Here is a 12522-nt window from a genome sequence, read left to right on the forward strand (position 1 = left end):
CAACTAGTTTTATTTTTTTTTAAGGAATCAAAACTTCAGGTTGTTTTTTATATTTTTTAATCTTCTTGAATGATATCCAATTTCTAATTGATTGCCACTCTCTGTTGATTATACAAATTCTTTACATCTCTACTGCTCTTACCATGACCATTGACATGTCAGATTATCGTCTAATTCTCAGACCTTTGCAAATAAAATATTTTCCTTAATCCATTGTAAATTCTACTTCCATTCTTCATACTGTTCAAGATACCATCAAACCTTCTTGGATCAGAGTTTTGATTCTTTGTTTTTCATATGCAAAAAGTAATAATAATGGGTCTCTTTTTTCAGAATAATTTTCAAAAACCTTAACTTAATAACTAAGGTCATTCATCAAGCAGCCTACAAAAGTGAACTTTTTATTCCTTTGAATTCTATTAGTTGCTTGTGCTAAATTTATATAAAATAAAGGTAAATTTGTGTACCTACCAGATGTCCCCCCTAAGCAAGGCTTCGCTGACATCCATATTTTATATTAAACCTATTGTCCCTTATTTCTTGTCTTCCCAACTTCCTTTATCAGCTTAATTTTGTTTTTAGGCACTGGACACCATCTAACATACTCTATATTTTTCTTATATATTTTTTTCTCTTTAATTTCTCTTTTCCTCCTTCAGGATACTCTTGTCAGAATCTTTGATGGCAAAGTTTTGTGTATTTTGGTTATTGTATCTCCAATACAAGCATCTGGCAGAAGGGAAATGCTCAATACATTTTTGTTAAAAAAATGAATGACTTCATGACCTATTTTAATTTTGTTATTAGTTAATTTGAATCTTATAAAGTGTTCTATAGAACAAAATTAAGTGGCAACATAAAATTTTATTTTTTCTAAAAAATGTCTTGATAATTTTAGAAATACTTCAGTCCTTACCTACATTGTTCTTCTGTGGATAATTTTCTTCTTCTGGCTATAGTTCAACACATCTAGTCAAATTTATAATGATCCTTGATTTTCAAGTGATTTTTGGTGATGTTGATTTGAGGAGAACACCTGCTTGGATCAGCTCTATGGGAAATGTAATAGGTTTCGAGCCAGACCTGCTGAGGTTAGCTTCTAATTTACAGATGGATTCTTTTTATAGGACAAGTAGGTCTTACTGTAGTAAATTGGGAAGGCATAAGCAACCGAGTAGAAAGCATATTGTTTTTAATGAGGCTTTGTTTTTCTAAAGAACAACTGTTTTGACTAAATAACTTGTTCTTATTATATCTCATTATATTTATAATGTTATTATCATATTCTGTTTTATCTACAACAAAGGACCAAGTTTTCATGATTGACTCCAAGTGTGAATCTGGAAAAGGACGATGCTCTTTCAACCCCAATGTGAACACTGTATCTGTTATGATCAGTAAGTAAAAAATAAAAGAGGGAAATAAAATAATAAAGAAGGCTAACATGATATTAACATTAATTCAAAATAGTTTTTGATTTTTTTCTTTACTTGTTTTACTAGTTTAAGTATATCCTCTTTTTGCATGTATTAGTAGTCCTTTTATAAATAATTAAATATGGTATTTCTTTCAAATTAAAGGAGAATAAAGTAATTTGTTAGCCAAAGACATCTCTGAGAATTGGCTTAAAAATTACTAAAAGGAGTTGGTGGTTCTTTTTCCATTTTCTTACTTTTAAGAAAATGTCAGTTAAGAGCCGATCCAATCACTTGCCAATATATACAATGTTAACAAATTGTTTTTGAACATCCATCATTGTATGGCTTTCCGTGACCCACTTAAAAGACATTCTCTTCTGGTTAATTAAAACATTTTTATAATCTAAGATATGACAAATCTTAGATTTCAGTATGTGATTGTATAGAATATGACATTTCCTCTTTGATTTCTTTATGTATTACCAGTAGTAAAATTCCATCCTTTGACACTGCAACAGGTGAAAAAATAATTACTATGTTCAGATTTTGCTTGATTCATGTATTTAGGAAGCCCATCTTTCTTTCTGATATCTGGTAACTAAATTAAGACAGGTACACCAAGCACTGAGTTAAATGTAAGCTTGAAAGTAACCAGTAAATTAATTCCATATGGTCATTCAAACTGGGCAAGGAGAAGCCAAAAGTATATCAATGGGACAAAAGTTCAAAAGCTTTGAAACTATAACTCCCTAATTATGTCTGATGCAGAATATTTCCAGTTAAGTTTTCAAATATTATTTGATAATAACAGTGTTTTGAAAAGTCTTTTCTCCATTAGTATTGAAATTTTATTTACTTTTAGAATACAAGATAAAAATTATATGATATGTATAACAGTAGTTTTATATATATATATATATATATATATATGTGTGTGTGTGTGTGTGTGTGTGTTTGTATAAATACATAGTTTTCATTTACTTCAAATTAAAGTCTATGAAAATATATTTCAAAGATCCATTAACATAGTAATAATTGGGTTTCATCTTATTGAATATTGTTTAGAATAAAAATGCTTAGAATATTGCAATATAAATTTTCTTGATAAAATATCATAAGCCCTTTAATAGTTTTGCCCTAGGCAATTGGAATTATTTACAAATAAGAGTTAGATATTGGTTTTCTTGATTTTTCAAAGACAGATTTTGAATTCTTGTGCTCATGCTCCTACATTATCCTTTAATATTTTTAACATTACAATTTGTATTATCAAGGAAAGACATTAAATAATTTGCTTAACTAAAAATTGAAAATAAAAAATAAAATATGATTTTTTATAATCTTGTATTTATAATTTTATTTGTCCATTTATTTATTCCTGTGAAAATTTCCCCAATATTTGCATGGTCATTTCATTTTTCTCATGTTACAGGGTTTTATTGTTTCTATTCAACTGCAATGCACTAAATAATACAGACTGGCTAAAACACTTATATATATTAAATACCAAAAAGCATTAAGAATTAGAATGTAAAGTGTCACAATATAGGACATCACACTAGTGGTGAGTTCAATATTCTTTTGCAATTTTTAGTCATTGATATAGGACAACAGAGATGTCAGTTGTTAACTTTTATAGAACCTATGATTAAAAACCCATGAAGGAAAAAAAAAACAAAAATCCATGAAGATTTTTTAAATCAGAGATAAAATTAGAAGGCATAATGTATTTGGATAAAATCTAAAAGATACAAGTTTATCTTTGCATAGAACCCTAAAAAAAATCTGAGGAAAACAAAAACAAAAACATAAAACCTTCCTCTTGGACAAAACTCCTTCCTAAGTGACATTAACTAAATATTTCTTAGTAATAAAAAATGATTAAAATTTTGCTAACCTGTTATAATAACTGCAAATTTAAAACAAAATGTATAGCCAACCAGACACATGAGCTTATTTAGAGTTAGAGATATAACTATTAAAATGGTATATAATAGGATTAGATAAGCCTTACACCAATATTTGAGTGTCTTTTTCTTTTTTATCTTGAAGCATATATGGTAATCAGTAGTTGTGCTAATCAGTCTGTTGAACAGCAGGAATTTATAATCCAAGGTTTATGATAAATTGGTTATAACAAAAATGGGAAAGATATCTCAATTTAACAGTCAATCTATGTGTATATATGCATACAAATGTTCCTAGAATTTTAAATTGTTGAACTGCTCAAAAAGGCCTTCATGCACATTTTTGTTATCTCTATGTAATCTGTTTCCATGGATTCTGGGTCCCTACTAGGAAGGAGACCTGGGGAGCAAAAGCCCTGCCACACCAGCTTGCTCACTGGTAGGGGTCCATTTTATAACCTGGTGATCACATATTCCACACATTCCACCCTCCATTCTATCTTTGTCCTATTAGTCTTGCTTATTACTAAACAGTGAGCTTAGAGTGCTTTAAATGTTCCAGTCCTGCCAAAATGACCACAATCTGAAGGTAGCCAAGAGAGTAATCCTAGAACATCAGTCAAAGAACATCAGTCAAAGAACTGCTGCATGGCAGTTCAGTGGGATAGACTTCATAAAGGCGATTCTTTTTAAAATAGATTCTTAGCTACTGTTTTATACTCAAGGATTGCTTTGCTTCTTTTTCTTACCAGTGCAAGGCTGACTTCTCTTATTAGGATAAAAAGTAATATGGGTCTTCAAAACTAAGTTAAATGTGGTAGATTATACAGATTAGACATCTAAATAGACTATTAATAACAGTAAATAATTTTAATTTTTGAATATATTTTCTTTATTCTCACTATATTCTATTTTTTAATGACTAAATTACAATTGAAAAAATGCTGTTTTTACTAGGAAATTTCCAGTCCTATAAGTCAAAATATACATTTTCAATGAATAAATCTTTTAATCATTAATACTATTTTGAAAATTTTAACATAGACCCATGCCATCAAGTAATAATAATAACAATTGTATTCAATGCATTTGGTAAAATCATATAATTTTTTAATATTCAAGGCAATTTTAAGATCATAATCCAGTTTTCATATTTTATAGATGAGAAGATTGAGAGTCAAGGTGTTAAATGATTCATCCCTCATTCCCAGTGTGTTAGTGGTTGCCAAAATTAGAAACCAAGTTTTCTGCTTTATTTTTACTTACTAGAAGAAAGTGGCCGGGCATGGTGGGGCACACCTGTCATCCCAATAACTGAGGAGGCCGAGGCAGGAAGATCAAAAGTTTAAAGTCAGCCTCAGCAACTTAGTGAAGCCCTAAGAACTTAGTGAAATCCTCTCTCTAAATAAAATATAAAAAGGGCTGGGGATGTGGCTCAGTGCTTAAGCACCCTTGGGTTCAATCCCTGGTACCAAAAACAAAAAAACAAAAGGAAAGCAATTAATTAAGCTATTTTAAAATAAATCTACTATTTATGATACACATTATATAATTTGTAATTAGTAAGATTAAGTAAAGACAGAAATTTTTATTTCGGATAGGAAAAATTTATTTTAGATTTCAGTTTTTAAAAATTTGTGTATACATACATTAATCATAAAGGCAATAATAAAAACAGATTAAAATTTACCATTTTTTTAATTCAAAAGACAGTGGAATCCAATTAACCATTACAAACATTCTGTAATATTTGAGATGCTCTACTAACAAACTTTCCTTGAATTTTAAGAAAGCTTCAAAAAATTTAGGTTTCTGTTGACATTGTTTTACGTTTTCATAGATGAGGAGCTTTTCTCAGGAATGTATATAGATTTCATGGGGACAGATGCTGCTATTTTTCGAAGTTTAACCAAGAGGAATGCAGTCAGAACAGATCAACACAATTCCAAATGGCTGAGTGGTAAGAAAACATCTTAAGCATTTTTCCTCTGGTATCCTGCTTTAAACTAAGATTAGTTCTGTGGACCTAGAAGAATAGTTATAAACTGAAATGTTAGGCCATGTCATGAGCAATCATAATTCTGTACTCTGTGATTTAAAATATTTAGTATAAATGGGCAGTTCCTTATCTTATTAACCATCATATAATTGTCATAGGAATATGAATAATTAAAAGCAATAGTGACACTCATCATACATGCCAATAGCCAAGCATGTTCTCCAGCTATTGAATGGTAACTTATTACAATTAAATATGCTTTTTTTTTTCATCTGAATGCTTATGCATTTTAATAAATCCTAAAGTAAAAATCATCATAAATTAATGATATAATGGATAAGTTATATTCAGGAATTCTACCTATTTGTTTTATGTTTAGATTCAAAAATTATAAAATTCATATTTTTCCAAATTTCACTAATATTTTATAGAAATCATAGATATGATAACAGTGATTCTCATTGTTCAACTGTTTCCAATTCTTGAAGTCATATGGAGTTCACATAAAAAAAAATGTGCATTTGATTCTGTTGTATGATTCCAATCAGTTGCTGTTGTTTAAAGGAGGAAGAAACCACTAAGACCTTTGTCATTTCCCCCTGAGGAAAATTTCTAGCTGACTCTAAATTTGTCTCTTCACTTAGAATTGCTCAGTGAAGCATGAATCACCACAGTTAAGCATCTTATTTCACTGATAGCACAAGAAAGCATTGATTGTTCACTTTATTCTTCAAATTATTCTTCCAGTACATCTGGAAATAGAGTATTCTAAAAGTTGTTTTGTTCTTGAAAAAAGAAACCCTGTATGTCTTCAAATGAATATATTTTTCCTTCAGAAGTTTCTCCTTCATTTCATTTGCTGTATTTTAAGAAAAAATGTGTTTTTCAGAATTTGGAGACCCAAATCCTCATTCTACTTCAATGAGTTTGTGTTTATGTGCACTAGATTGAAAACCGCACTTTAAAAACAAACTTTTTTTTTTCAATAAAACAACCCATCAGATTCCATTGGAAATAAATAGTAGAAAAGTTTTTCAATTTTCGAAACTCATTGGTGCACAAAGAAGTTGTGCATTTGCTGCATTTCTAAAGTGTATTGCAGACAGAAAAAAAAATACTTTGAGCTATCATAGCTCTACTTTGTGGTACTTGACATTCCTGATGTGGTATGTTGAGTGAATATAAATACTGGTTTTTGAAATTTTGTCTGTGAACATTGAATTATTCTTCTGTACCAAAGATGGGAAAGACATGTGCCTGTGGTCTCCTTGGAAGAAAAGTAGATGGGTTTTCATCATGAGTATATATAGTCTTTCTATTTGTTTCCAGAACCGATGTTTGTGGATGCACATGTCATTCCTGATGGAACTGATCCAAATGATGCTAAGGTGTACTTCTTCTTCAAAGAAAAGCTGACTGACAATAACAGGAGCACAAAACAGATTCATTCCATGATTGCTAGAATTTGTCCTGTAAGTATTATTTAATTTGAAGAAAGTCTCCAAAATATGTAAATATTTTCCCAATAGTTTATTTATATTTTAAATCAACTTTTACAAATAAAATACTGAGAAAAGACATTTAATATTAAGTTTATTTGTGTCAGCCACAAGAGATAAATATGCCCAGTTTCAGTAAACATCATCAGAGAAATATTTGGATTGCGGATTTATAGAAATGAACAGTTTTGACTAATTTTTGCATACCCGTTCAATATATTAATATTCAAACAAATAGCTTCATAATCTATTTTAAAAGAAACAAAACAATTCTTATGAATAAAATTCAATTGAATCTCAACAAAAGTTATTATGGAACTGTCTATAATACTGAAAATCAATAAATGCTTGAGCAAATGCAGTTCTAATTATGGAGTAAACAAAATGTTCTGTGTATCAACAGTATACATAGCACTCAAAAAAATCCATAATGTCCTCTCATTGAAATTTTATAATATTACACTCACTTTTAGTAGTATACTTTTGTGAAAAAAGTATTTCTCTAGTATTAAATTTATCTCCATATATTCTACTGATCAGGACTCAGCTGTTTCTCAATCATTTGGAACAAGAGAGGAAAGCCAGAAGAAAAAGCAAAAGTCATTTAGATGTAGGAAAAAATGTCAATAGTAGAAACTATTTGTGAATGGTCCAAATGCCATTCCTGCTGCCTCAGTCAGAGAAATGTGTGTAGTCAAGCATCTGATAAAAACAATAAGTGACCATGCAGAAAAATGAATGGGGAAAAACAGAATTATATGGGACCATTTGAAATAAAGATATATCCACTGTCTTAACTATAACAGAATTTCCAACTCTCACTGTGTACAATAAAGTTTGTTTATATCAAAGACAGTGTGTTATCAAGAAAAATCAAATTAAAATTATTCACTCTACATACATTTTATGAATATATAATTGTTAAAGTCAGGACATAAGTTATTATTCTAATTTATTAATATCTAGAAGATTCCATATTGTAAGGGAATATAGACAAACTATAGCTATTCTATAAGGTACTATAAATCTTAAATATTTTCCTTTATTAATGGACAAATATGGTTAACATTCCCATTGTTCAGATTATAATAAATCCTGAAGTAATCAGAGTCCATGTTGAATTTATAATGCACTTCATTAGTTTCTGAAGAAATCTAAATTATGTTTCAAAATGATTTTAGAATGACACTGGTGGGCTGCGTAGCCTTGTCAACAAGTGGACCACCTTCTTAAAAGCGCGGCTGGTATGTTCAGTCACAGATGAAGATGGCCCAGAAACACACTTCGATGAATTAGGTAATTAGGTGTGAGATTGAACAATGTTTCTGACGGAGAACTTGTAAGGTTCATATATTTTAATAGCCTTTCAGGAAAGGGTGAATCTTCCATGGATCTTTTCAGCATAAATAATGTGCCAATTTGAACCATGATGTGGATAACATTCATAAATTTCTTTAAGTATTTTCTTAAGTATTTTCTTAATCTAGTTTGCTCAAGGGCATTGATGAAACATTTAGTTTTATAATATGTGAATGAATGTGTGTATATGCATAAACGTGGGGGTGTACCTATATGATTTCTGTATAGGTAATGATATGTTTGGATTTTTGCAAATGAATATGTATTTCATGTATTAGAGTATCTGGTATTCTGATTTGAGATCAGTTTGATAGGAATACAGATACACATTTTTACAGTTGTAGCTCAATGGACAGAAAGAATTTGAATGAAAAGTGTAGAAAAGAGAAGAGTAGAAAATAGATTTGTGCTCACATCTTAGCTGTGCTGTTGACCTTGAGACCAAGTATCCCAGGCATGACATAAGGAGGAGTATACTTTAAGGTCAAATAAAATGAACGCTCTGATTCCTTTCTACCAAGGAACAGTTCTCTTTAAAAGAAGTAACTTTGTATGCATCCTGATGTTATTTTTAATAAGAGCCATTTTAAATGACCTTTTCTTTTGTCTTCACTAAAATGTAAACTCTGATTATTCTCATATTATGAGGCAGGTGATGAGATAAATAACAAACTCTATTACAATATAGAAAAATTCAGTGGTTCTAGTAGTTTTAAAATTGAAATAGTTCTTCTTCCCAAAACTCATTTAGTTGGTCATGCCAACAATATTTTCTGTATCAACTTTTCTACAAAAAATTCTTAAGTATCATTTTGTGAAGTAGTCTGATCACTCATTATTTTACTCCAAATTATTTGCAAGTGTTCATGCTTCAGTGTTATTCTTTTGACAAGAGCTAGACATTGTCAGCATTTATTCACATATAGAAATATTAGTGCTTATTAATTTATTTATTGGAAAATTATAAATTCGTTATTAATTATAATAAATGCATCTATTATATTCATCAGCAAGTATCATATTTGTAAAATTGTCACTAAAACCAAGCTTCATTGCAATTGATTATTAATTGGGATTTTCTATCAGAAATTTAATTTCGTGTTGTTACTGACTACTGTACTTTGATATGCATACCTTTCTCATTGCTTTAATATATTTTAAATGTCTTATAGAGGAATGCTTCGTTAAATAAAAATATCACAGTCAATTTTGGCCATAATATTTTATATTAAAAAGTCACTATGATTTTTTTCATATTCTAATCTCTTACCCTAGGTTAAAAACAAATTAAAATTTGTAATATTTTTTAATTTAAAAATCTAATATTTAATCATTAAAGAATGTTTAGAAAATTACAGAAGCTAAGAATCAACAAGAAGATTTCCTTAGCTTTTGCTATGTCAGGAACATTCATCGTTAACCTTTTCTTCTATTTTGGTATATAGTTTATGGCTTACATGATTATAATCTTTATTATATACCACTGTGTCTTTTTCCAGTTAATATTATTTTGTTAGCATGGTTTCCACAGAGAGACTCAGTCTTCAGAAATCCCTTTAGTGTGTGTGTAACATTTAATTTACCACATGTTTACCATTTAGTTATTTCCAAATTATAAAAAATGATCCAGGAATATTTTTCTTCATAGTACTTTTGATAGTTGAAATTTTCTGTTTTCTTAAAATAATTGAAACAAAAGCAATTAATATTTGGGAAATTTAAAAGAATAACATTTTCCATTTTATAGAGGATGTGTTTCTGCTGGAAACTGATAATCCAAGGACAACACTAGTGTATGGCATTTTTACAACATCAAGGTAATCATTAAAAAATTATATTTTGTGAGTTTAACACTAAACTTTATTGAACAGTATTATTATTATGAAAGCATTCTTCTCTTCACCTTTTATGTTTCCATAGTATTTTGGATGCAGTCCTCCCATTTTATTTACTTTTTCCAGATTACCAAAACATGTTTGATCTAAACAAATATTTTCAAAATATTCTTTACAGAGTACTTGTAATGATCATAAGCTATCTTCTCAAAGAAATGAAAATATGAATGACACTGTAGAAATGAAATATATAACATTACTTTATTTTTGAGAAAATAATCTCAACACTCATGATTCCAGTAAGACTTTTGGCATTGTTGTTGTAGGCAATGGATATATTTCTTACCAGGATGGTGGCCATGGTAACACAGGTGTTGACATAGGCCCAGAATCACCAAATTGCATACATTAATTATGTGCAGTTTTTTTGTATCCAATTATACTTTAGTAAATCTGGGAAAACTTTGTCATTTCTATCAAAATAATTTTCTGCAACAATATGGTGACAAATATTTAGAAACTAACAAAAATGGAAAACGGTTTTTATGTTAATATGACATAGTTTTATATATTTCCAAATAGACTTACCGTTTCCTAGGTTTTTTTGGGATGCCCATACCAGTTATTAAATATTTCAAGAGTTTCTCATATTCTCACTCTTTCCTGCACATATTCCTGTTTATTAACTTTAAACTAGAGATGTTACTTTGACTTCAGCCTTGTACTCCAGCTGTGACTACTTAACCAATGCAGGATGTGTCAGTCCTTTTTATCAGAAGTCAAGTACAAAACAAAGATCTAATGGTTTTAGCATTCTTTTTTAAGAGGGTTAAATCATGGTATAATTTTAAACTTCCATGAGCTATTAAAAGGAAAAGAAAATTGCAAAAATATTTATTTTAAATAATTTATGTTTGCCTCCTAAGATGTCCAAAAACGATGTCCTTCAAGATGTGCTTAAACTCTTTGTCAAGCAAAGAAGTAGTTTAACTCACTAAAAACTGAACAAAGAAAAGGATAACCAAATCTTAAGAAATTTTAATTAGAGGAAGAACAGTTCCCTAGTTATTTTTTTCCTAATACTCAATAGCTCTAATATTGAAAAACTCAAAATTATAATTTTAGACTATTAATGCTACTGAATAATGATGTATCTTCTTTATTTTCATAGGAACACAATACTTTTTCCACTGGGCATCTAATTTCAAATAAATATGTGAGTCAGAGAAGTGTTGGTTTCAGTCAATCTGTCGTAGTAAGGATTCAAATAAATTTTAGGATATTTTTATTGACTAAAGGAAATTTAATAAATCTTTCTTAGATCCCCTTTTTCTGTATGTGTGAATAGCAGGGAGAGTATAAATAATGACCAGTTAGGCTTTTTCAACTACTATTCAGGATAGCATGTGAGAACACTCTCACATTTAAATAATAATTCACATTAATATTTTTAAACAAAATTATTAGTAAATCTTTGGTGGTATTTAAGATAAACTAGTTAGAAGCTTGTTTATCCTATTTTTTCAGAAACAATGAGAACTTTTCAATAACTTATTAATATCCATTACTTTCATGGATAGATTAAATATTTTAATGCTTTATGTATCAATACCTTATTTCAAAACAGTAGTTTTTCATCTTCACACATGTGCACCATAGTGTTCAAATTTTCCATGAGGAATTATATAAACCTTTTTTCACAAACTTTACCATTGTTTTCAAATTATAATACATTATAAAAATAACGTGGACTCTTTCTGTTTTATTTACAGCTCAGTTTTTAAAGGTTCAGCCGTGTGTGTGTATCATTTATCTGATATACAGACTGTGTTTAATGGGCCTTTTGCCCACAAAGAAGGGCCCAATCATCAGCTGATTTCCTATCAGGGGAGAATTCCATACCCTCGCCCTGGAACTGTAAGTATCCAGGAAAGTTTCTTTGTCATCATGCATTAAAAAAAATGAACAAGATCTGAATATCATGTTGACATTTACTAAATATAAGTAGAGACTTAGGTATGCTCATTATAATTTTTCAGCTCAAGGATTCTCTGATTTGGGATTTAACTAATATGTCATATGTGTTACAGAGTGCTCTGTATATTTTTTGTAAGTGCTATTTCTAACAAGATCTCATTAAGATTTCAGAATAACTATGCAAGGCATACAGGAAAGAATTTTCATAATTATAATGGCATAGTAAATGTAACTTTGAAAGTGGTAACTTTTCAGTGGAAACCTAAGAATTTGAATGGTAATTGATTTTCACAACAGTTTCATGTATTAAGAAATCTCATCTGTTTTAATGAGGACTAACCATATGAGAATTAATTTAGAGATAACAGGGAGATATTTCAAATTTTAGGCATGTATTTAATTAATAATTATGTCTTATATTTTCCTTAGACAAAATGTTTGGTATGTATAAGCAGATAATTACAATACAGGTGAAAGTATAATTCAAATAAAATGGTTATATAGTATAAAACAACATGCAAATTAGAA

The 12522-nt window shown here is 29.3% G+C and overlaps 1 protein-coding gene across 1 annotated transcript in view; it reads left to right on the forward strand.

The window, feature by feature from the left end:
* The window catches only part of Sema3c (semaphorin 3C), a 161305-nt gene that overhangs the window by 97272 nt on the left and 51511 nt on the right, over window positions 1–12522 (forward strand). Inside the window, exons 6-11 of the mRNA XM_046464199.2 lie at window positions 1307–1397; window positions 5166–5285; window positions 6654–6796; window positions 8005–8119; window positions 9930–9999; window positions 11790–11934. Of these exons, the coding sequence (XP_046320155.1) occupies window positions 1307–1397; window positions 5166–5285; window positions 6654–6796; window positions 8005–8119; window positions 9930–9999; window positions 11790–11934 (684 nt within the window). The remainder of the gene's footprint in view (window positions 1–1306; window positions 1398–5165; window positions 5286–6653; window positions 6797–8004; window positions 8120–9929; window positions 10000–11789; window positions 11935–12522) is intronic.

Source organism: Marmota monax, unplaced genomic scaffold, assembly GCF_021218885.2.
Source record: "Marmota monax isolate L192 unplaced genomic scaffold, Marmota_monax_Labrador192_F-V1.1 WCK01_AAM20220418_F8-fsc00065, whole genome shotgun sequence".
Taxonomy (NCBI): Eukaryota; Metazoa; Chordata; class Mammalia; order Rodentia; family Sciuridae; genus Marmota; species Marmota monax.